Source organism: Lissotriton helveticus, chromosome 7 (assembly GCF_964261635.1).
Source record: "Lissotriton helveticus chromosome 7, aLisHel1.1, whole genome shotgun sequence".
In the NCBI taxonomy this organism is placed as follows: Eukaryota; Metazoa; Chordata; class Amphibia; order Caudata; family Salamandridae; genus Lissotriton; species Lissotriton helveticus.
The window spans coordinates 517491089-517507543 of NC_136068.1; the positions used below are offsets into that span (position 1 = coordinate 517491089).

At 43.0% G+C, this 16455-nt stretch overlaps 1 protein-coding gene across 1 annotated transcript in view; it reads left to right on the forward strand.

Annotated features, from left to right (window-relative positions):
• LOC144768694 (zinc-binding protein A33-like) overlaps positions 1-16455 on the forward strand; it is a 55115-nt gene that overhangs the window by 36201 nt on the left and 2459 nt on the right. The window contains exons 2-5 of the mRNA XM_078652554.1: positions 7282-7377; positions 14313-14546; positions 14960-14982; positions 16128-16264. Of these exons, the coding sequence (XP_078508680.1) occupies positions 7282-7377; positions 14313-14546; positions 14960-14982; positions 16128-16264 (490 nt within the window). The remainder of the gene's footprint in view (positions 1-7281; positions 7378-14312; positions 14547-14959; positions 14983-16127; positions 16265-16455) is intronic.

Here is a 16455-nt window from a genome sequence, read left to right on the forward strand (position 1 = left end):
AGGTGGCAGGGGTCGCCTAGCAGGTGGTTTAATTATGATGGTCAAAAATTTGCTCATGAGGCTTGGAATAAATTCGCAAGATGTTATTGAGCTGTCTCTTGCTGGGAGTGGGTCTTCTTGCTATGTTTTTAATGCTTACAGCAGGCCAAATGGGGCAAATAGGCCATCCTATACACTGTATGTTTTAGAAAATGTGATAGGCATTGCCCCACACAATGATAGCATAATTTCCAGCGACAATTTTAATGTTACCTCAAACTAAGAGAAGAAGAGGATGCAGTTTGAGGTGTTCCTCAGTTAGGCTTGGACCCTGTCACAAGATGTTCTGTTGCTGCTGACCAGTTGACGAGCGTATCTCTCAACCTTGGCCTTAGGGCCTGCAGTGGCAGGTCCCTTTTGGATCGTAGTGGTGCTCACACTTTTATGGGCGCATTGCAAAAGAGTCTCATTGACTGCATATTCCTGTCACTACCGATGTGCTAATCTCTTAAAGACATGGTGGTTGTAGAGCATCATGACAGCGACCACAACGCCCGCCATTTATCTCTTAGTGGGGTTGGGTCTACTGCTTATCAGAGTGGTATCCCGAATCCCGAGCTGTTCCAACAATTTCGAATAATAAGCGGGCCATAAAATGGGAGGTTGTTTGCAAGGAGACAAATGTGCTGGCCCAGATTTATGACTAGGTGGCTGACACTTTAGATGCACTGACCACTAGTGGGATGCAAACCCCTGATCCTGACTCTTGTAATTTACCATGGAAATCTTTTTAGGACCCTTAAAGCCCCCTACGGTACAGTCTCGCTGTGCATGGTTTAATACAAGTTGTAGGAAATCAAGACATGCTCTCATTCAGAGACTAAGTTGGAAAAGATGGTGGTAGGCAAGATATTGTAAGCTCGAAGAGGGACTATAAAGATGCACTTCGCCAGGTTGAAATAGACTGGGAGCGAGAGATTTTAGAGTATTTGGTTGTAGTTGCCCGGGCAGGGGATGCCAATTCACTTTGGGGAATAGTGGCCCATGGCAAGTGAAATGCTACTACTAGTGTCTTCAACCATAGACTTGGGTCGACCATTTAAAAAAAACCTATGCAGCTAAGCCCGACTTTAAAAGCAGACAGTCATTTAACAACTAGTCTCCTCTCCCAGGAGAAGGCCATCCTCTGACTTTCCAGCACAAAAACATTGGTGGCGCTCCTGGTACATAAAGCGAGTGGCCCCAATTCCATCCCTGGGAAACTCTTTACGTCAGAACCTGTGATCTGGGCTTCCTATTTCCAGCTGCTGTTCTGTTCTATTCTAGCAGGCGATTTGATCCATGGTTCCTGGCAGACAGCTGAGATCGTCCCAGTTTACAAAAAAGCTTTAAAGAGGATCCAGGAAACTATATATCCATCATCCTTATTGATAAATCCCAGAATATTTTTTCTCGTCTAATTCTGGGACAGTTGCTTGTTTGGTTAAAGACAGTTCCATTCTCTCTGAGATGCATGTGGGTTTTAGAACAGGGTCAGTACGATAGATAAAATCCTCAGTTTCTGTGCTCTCTATTGAAAAACGGTAACGCTTGACAAGGGCCACTTGAATGTGGTCTTTGTCGACCTGAGAACAGCCTTTGACTCCATTCCTAGGGCTAAGCTTTGTGAAGTTTTGAAAAAGATTGGTGTTCTTGCAAATTTTTTGTCCATTCATATCAGATTGCATGCAAAAAATACTGCCAGAGTTAGGTATAGCAAGATTGGTGAGCTCACAGATCCCTTCAACATTGAAACTGGTGTCCAACAGGGATGTACGTTGTTACAACGCATGCTTTTACTACGCATGCCTTTACAACGCAGGTTTTTCAACGCAAGTCGTTACAACGACTTGCGTTGGGGGGTGCTGGATAGTGAATAGTTTAATTTATTATTCCAACTCCAGTCCCCGTGGATAGTAGGGAAGGTGTCGGATAGTAAATTAAACTATTGCCTATCCTAGAACGCCCCCCAGCGCAATTCGTTGTAATGACTTGCGTTGAAAAACCTGCTTTGTAAAGGCACTGCGTGGTAAAAGTTGCGTCGTAAAGGATGTTTCCCGTCCAACAGAGTTGTGTGCTGACCCCAACACTGTTTACCCACTATATAAATGATCTAGCTCACACACTTTATTTTCCTAGTAATGACACACATAAACATGGCCTCCATAAAATTGTGACGCTGCTTTTTGCAGATGGCACACCTTTTTTTGTAGGGGGGGGAGTTTTACATTGTGGGAACTAGACTCAAAGGTATCGAAGCGCTTTACATGGGCACCGGTTGCGTTACAGATGGACACATTCATTCTTTTGTTAGGGAAGGGGAGATTATGTGATTTGCCCAAAATCTCAGGATGTTGAGCATCCCTGCTGAGACTCGAACCCGGTTCCCCAGCTCTGAGGTCGACTGATCTAGCCATTACCCATGCGTGGCCTGCAGGCAATACTTGATCGCTTCTTAATTTTTTGCAGCGACTGGGGCCTTGAGGTCAATATTAGTGAAACAAAATGTATGGCATTTAAACCTTATAAATCTGTCAGAGCAAACATCATGGTGCAGGGTGTTGCCCGCAAACAAGGGCAGTCTTAAAATCCCCTAGCTGTGAGAAGATCGCCTGGTTTGCCCATAACAGTACGCTATATGAAATAGGCTTGCCTTTACTGTGGATCACACCAGATATAGCAAAATGAGTACCTCCCTCCCTGGTTAAAGAACGATTAAAGGAGCATTTGTGCCTGAGGGAACTGAAATGTGTCAAAGCGGGGAGCCTAACTGACCTTCTTTTTTAGACATTGAGTTTACTCCTGCTTATGAATCTTTCTTTGATATCCTGCCAGGTTCCATCCCATTGCAACTTTTTTTTAAATTAAGGTATGGGGTATGCACTGTACGCTTTGACGTGAGAGAGGTAATTGTCGTTGAAATGACGGACGTTTTGCATGCTGCTTGGCTCATCCACACTCGTAGTGCCAAAGCTCTGAAGCAGTGATCCCTCAAAAGCACACTTTCCTCTATTTGATCTGTATCTGCGCTGAATGCTGTTTTTACCCTTGTTGAGGTTTCCCTTCATTGCTTTTTATCATGTACTTTATTGACTGGCACTGATGCTCTGCATGTGACTGCTGGTATTTATTGCTTTTAACCTAGTGCTTTTTTTTAACTTGTCGTATTGTGTTCTATGGATTATTTTATCCGAAATAAACATTTGATGATGATGAGATTAATTGCTAACCGTTTTCCGGTGCAAATGCCAATATTGGTGATTTTATTTTATACAGTGCTCATTGTTTCATTTGTTGACTACAATGTCAGATACTGCAAGCACTTGTTCGCTACAAGCTCTGCTGGAATAATGCTTGTTTTTGTTTTCACTGCATTTGTTGGAGTAAGTTAAATACATGTAATTCATAGGTCAAATGATAATAAGTGACCTGTACCTTTATACTGTTGTCCATTTGTCACGTCAGAAATAATTTTTGGTGACTTCATTCTTCCTGACACATCATTCCAGGCGTCCACCATAATTCTGTATTGTGTGCATTTACCAGCAGTTAGGGTGTGGCCATATTGGCTGGTCACGGCTAGTGCAGGTAAGAGCGGGTTGGGGGGAGTCGATATACGACGACGAGAGAGAATAAAATTAAAAAAAATGAAAAACACCTTGTGCTCGCTGCATTGCTGAGTCGGCAATGCGGAGAGTTCAAGGTAAGTGTGTTTTCTTTTTTTATTCTCTCTCTGCGTCGTATGTCGACTCCACACCGCCTCACCGCTCTTACCTGCACCGTCCGCGGTTTGGCTGGTCGGGAAGCATTGTAGGCTTCTTTTATAGTTTGAATTTATTTTGGTCAAGCCCCTCCTTAAGAAACCAACATTAGATCCTGAAATTCTTAAGAATTTCCGTCCTATTTCTTTGCTCCCGGCACCAGCAAAGATGCTGGAGACCCATCTTAACCAGCATCTGTCGACCTTTTTGGACTCTGCAGGTCTACTTGACCATTCTCAGCATGGTTTCAGGAGGTGCCACAACTCTGAGTCGGCTCTCACTGTAGTGCTTGATAACATTCGCACTGAGGTCGACAAGGGCCACACTACTCTTTTGGTCCTGTTAGACCTAACAGCCGCCTTTGATACCCTGTCTCCCCTGGTTTTAACATCACGTCTCAGGGAGATAGGGGTGGAAGGTACGGCTTTGAGTTTGCTGGCCTCATTCCTTAACCAGAGGGAACAGATGGTCAAGTTAGGAGAGTTCCTATCTCCATCCACACCTGTGCAATGTGGTGTGCCACAGGGGTCGGCGTTAAGTCCGACCCTCTTTAACATCTATGTGGCCCCACTTGCCAGGTTGATAAGATCGTTTGGGATGGAGGTAGTGTCATATGCAGATGACACTCAAATCATGGTTTCTCTCTCCTACTCGGTCAGTTCCGTCGCTCTCAGCTTTAGGAACTGTATGGAGGCAGTTTCGCGGTGGATGGTTTACAATTCACTAAAGCTTAACGGCGAGAAGACCGAGATCCTTGTTTTCGGGGGGAACAAGGATATATGGTCCTCAGAATGGTGGCCCCCTTCGCTAGGAGAGTGTCCCACACCCACAGACTCGGCTCAAAATCTCGGAGTCCTGATCGACCCTGCCCTCTCTATGGCCAAGCAGGTCAATAGGACAGTTGCTACTTGTTGGGGCATCATCAAGATCCTTAGGAAGATCAAACATTACTTATCTCCACAGGCCCGTAAACAGGTTGTAGTAGCATTGGTCATCTCGCGGTGTGACTACTGCAACGTGCTTTACGCCGGCATTAATAAGGGTTTGCTGCAACGCCTACAAACTATCCAGAATGCGGCGGCCAATTTTTGTTGGATGCCCCTAGGATGTCCTCTGCCACAACTGCCAGGAAAAGCCTACATTGGCTTCCGATTGAGGCCAGGATTACCTTTAAGACTCTTTGTCTGACATTTAGGTCACTAGGGGGCTATGGGACGGAGGGGGTGAAGGACCTTCTGGTGCCATACGCTCCCTGTAGAAACCTCCGCTCCTCTAGAAAGAGCTTGTTGTCATCTGCCACAACTGCCAGGAAAAGCCTACATTGGCTTCCGATTGAGGCCAGGATTACCTTTAAGACTCTTTGTCTGACATTTAGGGCACTAGGGGGCTATGGGACGGAGGGGGTGAAGGACCTTCTGGTGTCGTACGCTCCCTGTAGAAACCTCCGCTCCTCTAGAAAGAGCTTGTTGTCGGTGCCTCGCGTTCGAGGAGCCAAGTGGGGAGGAAGAGCGTTTTCATATCTCACCCCTACTATGTGGAATTCCCTGGCCCTGGAAATGAAGGCCCAACCCTCTGTTTTGTGCTTCAGAAAGGCACTGAAGACGTGGCTCTTTGCTAAAGCCTACCCGTAGTCGCGTTTCCTGGTTCTTTTTGGAGTTTTTTGGTTAGGCGCCTTGATGCCTTCGGGCTTAGTTGCGCATTATAAGATTACCTTCATTTCATTTCATTTTGTACTTTGGTTGGCCTACTGCAAAGTTTGTACTTTTTCCTTCTCAGTTCTGCACTTTCTGAAAACTTTGTATCTTGCATTTTGTGTGCATGCCAAAATCTTTTTATTTAGCTTTTGTGTTGCTAATATCTTTGCATTTTTCTAACGGATTTGGAACTGAAACAAATGCTAGCATTATGTGGTGGGCCATTTTGCATTTTGTCGTGCTTTACAGCATTTTGAATTTCAAGGTCTCTTAACTCAACATCAGAAAGAAATATACATTTAATCACTGTACACATTTGCCATTATGTCAACTGCTAGAACATCACATGCAACATGTTCTTTTTCCCCATGTTACCCTTATTAAAAAAGTTTTATATATCGCAAACAACATCCTGGAGGATATCAGAGCGCTTGGCAATAGGACGGAAGGAAGGACATTAATACACAATTGTCAACAAGTAGGGGTACTCCAGGACAATTGCACCATGGGGGGGTAATAAAAAAAACAGGTATAAACAGGCAATGAAAGGGGTCACAGTCTGTGGTAAAGAGGAGCAGTAACACATGATGGTACAACGGACGTAGGAAACCGTGTCTTCGAGCAGATGAGCCTAGCCCAATTAGGATAAGAATTAATTCATAAGGAATCTTTTGGCTTGCAATTTGAGTGCCGTCGTTGAGGAGATTCTGCTAACTTCCGGTGGAAGAGAGTGCCATATCTTTGGGGCAGTGCCGGAAAAGGCTCTGAGACAAGTTCTCTTTTTGCTGAAGATGAGTGGTTTCAAAAGGAAAGTATTGGCACATCTTGAGGCTCTTGCACCACAAGATAGCTCAAGTTTTTGCGCAAGGTACCTACGAGTATTGAAGTGAAGGGCTTTGAGCGCCAGAACCGCAATCTTTAACTGAATTCGTGCTTCGTAGGGCAACCACTTAGGAGATTTTAGGATTGGGGGTATGTGCTCATTTCGTTTGGTGCCTGTAACCAGTTTAGCCGCTGTGCTCAGTAATGCCCTTAGTGGAGCCAGGGTGTATTTGGGAAGGCCACCGAGGGTAGCTCTGCCGTAGTCAAGCCTCGGCAAGACAAGCGCTTGGACCATCTACTTGAAATCATTTTGCAGAAGGAAAAGTTTGATATTTCCTGGCTGTCCTCATCATGTGGTTTGCTCCCTTACACACCTTGCTGATCTGATTTTTCATATTTAGGTGCTTGTCCATGGTGACTCCAAGCAATTTGGCTGAATCTATGAAGAGAGGGGTGCAATTGAAGGCAGTGAGGTGACTCAACCAAATGGTAATCTTGGGGATGTGGTTGGGAGGGGAGATGAGCAGGAATTCCGTTTTGGTGGTGTTGAGCAGGAGATGGTTCTCAGTTAACCAGTTTTGAGTAGATGTTAGGGTAGTGTTGAGGGAGATGATGTTTTCCGGGGAAGAGATGTTCGAATAGAGTTGCGTATTGTCCGCATACAGGTGGAAGAGAATGTTAGTGGAGTTTAATGAGTTAGCTAAAGGTTCCCGAGAACAGGTTGAAGAGGTTAGGAGATAGGGCGGACCTTTGGGGAACCCCCATGAGAACTGGAGAGGGCTGGGAGAGAGAGTGATTTGCCTTGACTCTTTTAGATCTGTGGTGAAGGAAGGACGAAACTAATAACCAAATTAGAAATAAGTAATTGATGTAATTTGAGAGGAAATGGGTTTCTCTGTGACAAGCGAAATAGATAAGAATTTGAGCTACCCCGGACCTTCATATTTCCTGCACTAAACAGAGCAGTCTTTTTCCTTTAATTTCAGGACAAGATCACTGCCAACTTAGTAGTTCTTGATTGTCGCATGCAGAGATTAAGGAATGCAAGGCAGCAGGAGGCTGAGAAAGTTTCAGAAATACAGGTAAGTGGTACAGAGACAACTTCTCTATTACGATTTATGGTTTTGTATTTTTTTTTATAAAAACACTCTGGAGCCCCTTATTACTCACAATGTTTTCTAATTTGAAGTAAGGCCCTTTGGCAAGGCGCTGTTCCCTGTCCCAGTATTTTATAGCAACATATATATATAATATTTACTATCCCTATGTGATGAGCTACAGTGCTTGCCTGAATGGGTAGCATGCTTTAACAGGGTAGGGTGTTTGGTTCTAAATGTCATGAGTGAGCACCATCAAGATTCAGTTATGTTATGGTATTCGATGCTTAGCAGTGTGATAGACGAAGAAGAGTGAGACAGTTGCATAGTTTGTTTTTCAGTAAGCTGGCAGCTTTGAGCCAGGTCCCTTTGTGATATTTCTTATGTTCATAGACCACTTAGCTGGTTACTGGTTACTGCACTGGGTTTTCAATTCAGGGGTATTTTCTTAAAAGCTTGTGGTCCCAACCAGGCATAGGTTAAAGGGAGAAATAGTGGAGTTATGTGTTGGGGTTGACTTTGTTAATGTTATCCCATATTAGATTGTCATTGTGAGATATCAAATGTGGCCGTATTATGTAGCTAGTTGGGACCTGCAGTGGTGGACTATAATAGAGTCCTCTGTTGACGAGTACCATGTGGTAGTTCTATTCCACACCTGATCAGATGGTAATGGGTGGTTTATTGCTGTGGACTCGTATAGTACTGCGAGATGGATATGATCCTTGGCATTTTTATCTTATATGAGTGTAAGAGTGCCAAACAGTGAAGGGGAATTATTAAGCAGCCTGTATGAATTACAGTTGACTGTCTGACTGCTGAGTGTTATGGTATTGGGTTTATTGTGGCTTATATAATATATTGTAATTGCATTTATATAGCACTCACTACCCCTGAGGAGGCATTATTGTACTTTACGCTCTGTAGCATGCTGCTCCGGATCCCAGATATGGTTTGTGATTATTGGGATAAGTCTTGCACTCTACAGTAAACCATTCAAAGCCTTTACTCCGGTTTCTAAGTGGTAGATTACATTAGTAGGATATAGATGTGATCTTTAACGTGAGAGGGGGCTATATGAATTCATGCATTGGTTGGCTGCATAAAAAGATGTGCTACAGGAGATTAGGTATGGTTAGCTTGTAGGGGTATGACTTTTAAAGGGGAGGTTGTGACCTTTGAAATGATGTGTGGGCAATTTGCTGAGAAACAAGAAGAAAGATTTAGTTAAGCATCCATGTGACTTAGAGTAGGCTGTGCTCAGAGAGAGAGAGCATGCAGAGGATGGAAAGGAAGGAGACAGTCATTTAAAAGAAAAAGGAATGTCGACATTTAGAATTTTTAGATCAAGGTCAGTTTTCATGAAGTGTTTTTAGAAATATTATGGGGGCTTCCTTAGATAGCATGCACAACTGTAGAAGGAAACAACATTATTTGCATGTGTTACCATACCACTGTACTGCATGAGAACCCCAAATTGCACACATCACTATCACTCACTTGGTAAATACAGTTAAAGATATTTTCTCATAAAATCTGAGGTAAGGAAACCGCAAAAACAGGAATGTTGTATTTTAAATGTTTTGTTAGAGATGCTCCTCCCTTTTCCCTGAAAAATCAGAGTGGGATAAAGGAGAACAGGGTCTGTTTTAGTGAATTTGTGTAAGGCTATGCTTCCTAGGACAGGTAGCACTGGGGCTGTCTCCAATCTGGAGCCCCCATAATATAGGCACAATGAAGTGTGAGATTTTACACCTGGCTGTGATTCAGCCTTCCTGCAACAGCAATCAGACTCCCAAAAAGTTGTGTGTAGAAACTGCCTCACCTGAGGAATAGAAACTTCAGTCCTACCCATCACAGTTCCCATCTACCAAACCTGCAGTGCTCAAGGAGAGCAGGTAATCAGCAGCCCTTCCCTAAGGAGGCTCTCATTAAATTTCCCAAGGGAGCCCAGCTCCCTTTCTTCCCACTCCAGTATCTAGTCTCCACTCTCAAGCCATAGGAATGCGGGCAAATAACCTACAGTACGCAAACTTTGGGGTCAACTGGAAGAGTTTCTGTCATCTTGCAGCAGTGGGCTTGCCTTGGCTGACGGTGTACAATGGCAGCATGTAGTGACTCATGATTTGTTGACAGTGAACAGACCTCCTCATATTTAATTTTTTTCCAGCATAGGTCCAGAAATTCCGGGTCCACAAAAGACTTTCAGAATATTGTCACAAGCAATATCTCCATACAATGAGTCTAAATGAAATCATTTACGTACGTATTGACTATCCTGAAAACCTGGCATGTATCAACCCCCCCTCAACGTATGGTGGACATACATATCCTGTTGATACCACCAAGCATAGGTCAGTCCAGGAACTGAATCTATTCTCTACTCAAATATGTACAGGAACCATATTCTGTGTGTCAAACTCCTTTATGGGTGGCACTGTATGGGTGTGAGTTTCATTCCCACCATCATATACTAGGGGGATCCCTCTCAGTAGGATAAGGTTCTCCCCTGGCCTTCCAGAACTGGTCTCAGTTAACACTGCATACGGAATACATACAGGGAAGACACATGTCACTTTAACCCAAAGGACTTTGCTCATAATGGTGGGTGTATGGGTCAGGGGTTAGATGGCAACTGCATCTTCAACTAATAATAATCACATTTGGTACTGAGCCTGATCTTTCTCCTTGCCCCTGTGCCTTTCCTAAACTAGAGTATCTACATGACTTAGAAACAATTATGGGCATTATAGGAAAATGGGTTCTGAGCCATTTAACTCCCTGGGTCTTTGCTTTTTGGACAAACAGGTGTTTGGACTTTTGCAATGACTGGGTCTCACTTACTGGGTCTCAATCACTGTATGCTCTGTTGATTGGGATTGGGCGTGCTGGCCGCCAGTGTCTGCCTTTAAACTAGGGTTCTCCTGCTGCACAGCTGGGGTAGAAGTCCCCGGGTTGGATGCACATGAACACATGCATGTGCAAACACGTGTAGACTGAGCAAGTGGAACTGCCATCTAGGTCAGCCCACTATTTGCTAACAGGTAGCCTGTCACAGAAAGGACCCTTCATGGATTAGTGCTGACCTGTGCACAGGCCTTGTAATGTCAGTGGGCAGTCACAGTGTTCGTTTGCGGTGCTTTATTGAAAAGTGTCTGTGCTTCACTGTTGTACAGTATGGGTTGAATGTGCACTAAAGTAAAATTCTGCAGTAGTTAGGCCTAGTGACCAAGGTGACACATAAATCTTCTGGTAAACAAGGATCACAAGTGTGGTTTTAATGTTAATTTTGTCAAATCTCCACACCTTCTGGCTCATGAAGATTTATCATCTTTCTGTGACTCAGCTCCTAATTAGAGTGCGCCTTTTGTTCATCCCCTGGGCCAAGTTAATTACTCTGCTGGCCAGCAGGAGGATCAAAGTTAACAGTGAGTCATTACATGTAGTAATGAATGTCATTTTAAGACTGCACCATCCTTAAATGGTTTTAATAAGGCCACATTGATTTACTGTAACATAATGCTGCTTTTATCATTGAGGTAGCACACTGACCAAGCCAGTATGCCTGATTTTTGATAACTAAACCCCTTTATATTGTGTCTAGAAAATTCTTGGGGTACTATGGGTTTAGGGTTTAGGAGTTCCTATGGGTATGAACTGTTAAATGTGTGTCATCTTAGGTATTTACACTTTCCAACTTTTGTGTACTTGCAATTTGATGCACAGAATTGAGTATTGTGTACATTATTAAGTATTTTTATTATAAATAAGTGCACTGTCTGGACAGTGCTCTACTGGGTATTATGTCTTGTCTAACTGCAGACTGGAATACTAGACCACTGGCCATGGACTGCTCTTCCTTTCTACCCAGAGAGAGTCAAGTGTTACAGCAAGGTACTTGGTGCAGACGCATTATTCTTGAATAACTCACTTCCTTCCCAACTAACAGCCCACTTTCTCATAGATATTTTCCAAGGTGAAACAGTGCAGGGCTTTGATCTACATTGAAAGCATCAACCCAAACTCTCCCACTCTAGGGGACAACTACATTAACAGACTAACAAGACCCCTGAACTAGGATCCTATCCTGTCCACAATTGGATTTCCTCTGAAAATAGGAGACATCTCACATGGTATGTCACAGCTCTGAGCTTAAACACATCTAACAGATGATTGAACATATCTGCCCACTTATTGTCCCTCTCTCGACATAAAAGACACTGGGTCACCATTGCTTCGAGGTCCCTCCAGACTTCAAAGTGGTATGGGACCAGGATTCCCCAGGGGAATATCTGCCAGAGTATAGGCAAATGGCCAACTGTCCTACTATTGGGCTTCCAACTAGGTGCTATATCAATCTTGTGGAGTCCATTTCAGAAGACCTACCTGGAGGCGTGCACCCATGTAGGTGTGAAGCATCATATATGTGCACCCATTCACTGGCCAACCATACTCTAACACTGAGGTCTCCAACCCTTTTCAGTAATAAGAGCTGTTTATCTTCATTGAGGATCACTCCGAGCTACTGTGATTATTAGAGTTGTAATAGTGACCACATCAGGCACAATTACATTAGTGGGCACCATTTGTAAGATCACCAGCACTGAACCACTCAGAGCACCATGCATGGTTGCCATCAGTAATTAAAAAATGCTTTGTCAATGTGGGTAATGTATAACAGCCATAGCTGCAATGCCCCTGCACTAAGTTAATATTAATAGTAATACGTCTCCCCAATGGCATATGATATATTACTCAAATATCTGCATTAAATCCATTTTGGAAATTCACAGATTTTAATCCAAACAACATCAGCTCATGAGTTCTGAAAATACACACATTTTCATCTCAAATACACACTTTTCAGTATTGATATACATATATTAATTCAACCAAGCAAAAGCGTCTAATTTAGTGGGTGGGGCTGCATATGTGATCCAGTCACTATACTCATGATCTAGTCACTGTACTTGTGAGAAGACTCGCTCTGTATGGCGGGACCGCTGCGTTTTCAACATTTCTCCTCTGAAGTTGCTTTGCTTTATATAAAAAATAAAACTAAGCAAGTGTGTACTCCACGTGATTACCTCAAACATGCTAGTTCCCTCTTCTCAATATTGGAAGGTAAGGATGAAGGTGGATCTTCTCTGTTTATGTGCAAGACAGGATTAGACCTCCTCTGTGGTGGCATCTACACACTGCCAAGATAAAATAAGTTCCCCATTGTCATGTACACTAGAAGAAGGTTGTCAGATAACTATTAATTTCTAATTTTTCAGAGTTTAACGATTTGTATACTTTGAAGATCTTTGGTCTCTTATGTTTATGTGTATCTCTTGTTTTGTGCTCTGATATGTAGAGCCCATGCACTTTACAGACTTCAATAAATACTCCTAACAGAATGGATAACTTACAATCTGAAAACAAGGGAACAGTATGAACAGCAAGAGTGTGACGGATTTACAGTTAAAACAAACATTGACAAGGCCAATAGGTATGGCTTTTGTATAGTTCATGCGCACAGAGAAACAAAACAAACAAGGCAAGCTACACAGACAAACGCATCTACAGAAACCTAGTCGCATAGACTGACAGAAATATAGGCCCCCCATGCATAAAGACTTAAAAAGTTGTAGACATCCAAGCATAACAAAAAGCTGTTGTAAAGTATCAAGGAACCATAAGAGCAACATCAGAGGCAAATGGGGCGATACGCTGCAAGGAAGCATGAGTCACCTGATTAGGTTGAATTTGCTTTGTAAAACATTATGACCGCTATGTATTACCATGCAATCTATACTAAGCTTATCAGCAGCTGGTCACAGAAAAGGGCAGTGGAATTTAAGTTAATATGCAATGTTAATGTTTCTTTTCATGATGTTTTCTATCATCAGCAAACATGGAAAAAATAATCTCCACTTTTGCCTGTAAATCTTTTATAAATGATGTGCAAAGCATTGTGCCTAATGGAGAACCTTGTGGGACTACACTGTCTCTCTCATGAAAGTCAAATGTCTTTGTAATATCGCAAGCGCTTATCTTAAGTTGTGAAGAGGTTCGGCCCAAATTGAGATGTTATTTTATTAAAAAGGAAAAGGGCACGTAATGTGAGAAAACCCTGTGTTATTCAGTGCACAAACATTGACTGCCTTGGGTATTCCACAGTATTTCATGGAAAATTCATAATGTTGTGGTAATATCACACCCAGTAATTACCATATAATTTGTATGGGTAATTCTGAATGTGGAGTTACTGCTTCGGTTTTCTTCAACACCGCATAACGAGTCTCTGTGTGTATATAATAACCGAGGAAAGACCGAATCTAGCACTCTATCTGATGTTGTGGATCCAATTAATTTTACTCCAAAAATCACGGTAATTGTTTTTGCACATATTTAGCACTTGTGCTTTCACTTTCCATTTTGAAAAGATCAGCTGACTCCTGAATTATATGTCTGGTGACTGTAACCAGCTGATATTCATAGAGAATTAAACTCTAAAACAATGTGACTCTACAAACAAAACATCTATCATATGTCTCTTACATAATTATTATCCATCAATAAAGCCTAAGGGCTAAAGAGCCAGAATGAAACACATGCCAGCCAACTTTGGAATGAATCAAAACAAATTCTAAATGTCAAGCACAAAAATAATGAATGTGATTATTAGATTAAAGGGAACTGGGTACACAACATTAGACAGAGTACTTCAGATGTTTCAAATTGTTGAACCCACTGAATGTGGATCCAGTCCAAGAGAAAACAATGGAAATAACGCTACCATTTAAACCTACTCTACCATGGGTTGCTTTGCTCAAGATCTCTGATTTTCAAATAGAGCATATATAGTATGAATCCTATTTCTTGGATATGGTTTTGGAGCCATCTCACCCATTGTTACCTCTTCCTCAACACAGGCCCAGTATTTAGTCCTGGAGGAGCACATCCGCCAGGAGTTTGCCGTGCTGTACCGTTGGCTCCAGGAGCGGGAGATGTCCATGACCAGGGAGCTGAAAAGAGAGAAGGAGTTACTACTTGAGGTCCTCCGTTCCAATGACAGGATCTTGAAGGAGGGAATTCAGGCAGCAGAGGAGAAGGCTGAACAGATCCGCTGCCACCTAGAGAAACAGGAGCCCACCGACTTCCTCAGGGTTAGTAGAGTCTCCTGATGACACTATAGACAAAACCAGGAGCTTCTCTGAACCCCCTCTGTGTTCGCCCCATTAGTGAAGAAGCCTCTTAGGGCCATCTGGTTAGCAGAGCTGTGCAATGCTTCGTCCTCCTTCATGTCATCATTCTTCTTAGAGTTGAACTAGGATGTGGGGTGGGGGGGCATGCGGGCATCTCAGGACTGGTGAGTATAGCTGTGCAATGAGATGGCAGGACTTGAGCCCTGTGATCGGAGATTGGCAATTTCAAGTAACACAACTGACCCTTTGACTGCACATTTGCTTTATCTCACATGTAGAATTCCAGGTTCCCAGCAGATGCGCATTTCTGGCAACAGCAGATGTAAATGATCTCTCAAGGCAGTCAGTCACTAATGTTCTGCTCTTTCTTACAGGATATGAACTCGTTCATTACCAAGTAAGTGTAACTTTCCCCTTTTTTGTGCACCTCGAACTGCTGAATATCCTCAGTGCAAGATTGACCTACAGAGAGGGAGGAGGAGAGCAAGGGAAACCGGTTCAAGAGTGTGGGATAGTGCATGAAATAGGAGGAGGGTGGTGGAAAGCAACAGAAAAAGAAGAGTCAGAGAATATGGGGAGAGTGGCAAATGAAAACGCCCAAAGTGTAGGTGATGAGTAACATTTAATGGGACCAAAAATATATTGAAAGGGAGATGAGATGGCAAGGAAGGGAGAGGAAAGAGAACATGGTAGAAATGAAGAATGGTGCAAAGAGGTAATGCAGAGGTAGGTAGGTTGGTTGAAGTAAGAGAACTAAAAGCTAGGGGAGGCATAAAAACATTTGAAGCGGAGCATGTTGTAGAATATGTAATGGTGATGGAAAATAATAAGCAGGGAAACATCCTTTACAACGCAACTTTTACCACGCAGTGCTTTTACATCGCAACTTTTACAACGCAAACCATTACAACGCATTGCGCTGGGGGGCGCTCTAGGATAGGGAATAGATTTAATTTACTATCCAACACCTTCCCTACTATCCTCGGGGACTGGAGTTGGAATAGTAAATTAAACTATTCACTATCCAGCACCCCAAAGCGCTATGCGTTGTAATGGTATGCGTTGTAAAAACTGCGATGTAAAAGCATGCGTGGTAAAAGCATGCGTTGTAATGTCATACATCCAATAAGCAGGATAAAGGGAACTGTTGTGGGAGGAAGGAGAAGGAATCTTATTTAATGATGAGGGGTAGAAGCGGAGAAGGCAGTTTCGAAGGGCTATCTGTATCAGATATAGACCTTAAGATGAGGGCAAGGTAGCACAGACATGGGCCAGCGGTTGGGCAGTTTAAGACTCCATTGAAAATTATACGTCAAGCCTTAAAGTAAGTCCCGGAGACTGTGCTGGATTAAAGAGGGTCGAAAATGGATGTGCCTCATGATGTAAGAGTTTCACATTGAATCATATGGATGCAAGATGTGAAGAATGTAAATCTCTGTTGTGCAAGATTTTGATGAGGTTTTCCCCAGCTTTGAGGGCGCAGTGCTTATTCACAGCTTGGTGCATATTATTCAGTAATGATGACTGACCTTTGCTTGGCAGGTACTGTAATGAGGAGAGCAAAGATCCAACTCTGAGTCCTGATGTCAGTGTGGCTGCAGGAGACCTCTGCCTGGGTCGTTTCAGGGGCCCATTCCAGTATGCCGTGTGGAAGGAGATGAGGAACATCGTGCAGCCAGGTGAGTGTCACTACTGATGAAGCAGGAGTTTTGAAAAATATGAAAATATATATGTTGTTACAGACATTTTGGGGTAAAACCTGATCTCTAATTTAAAAAGCGATTATTGTTTTTTGTCTGGTCATTTTAATTTTCCTGTGGTTTGTACCTTGCTTATTTAGAAACCAGAGGTGAATGCTTGCACTACTGCT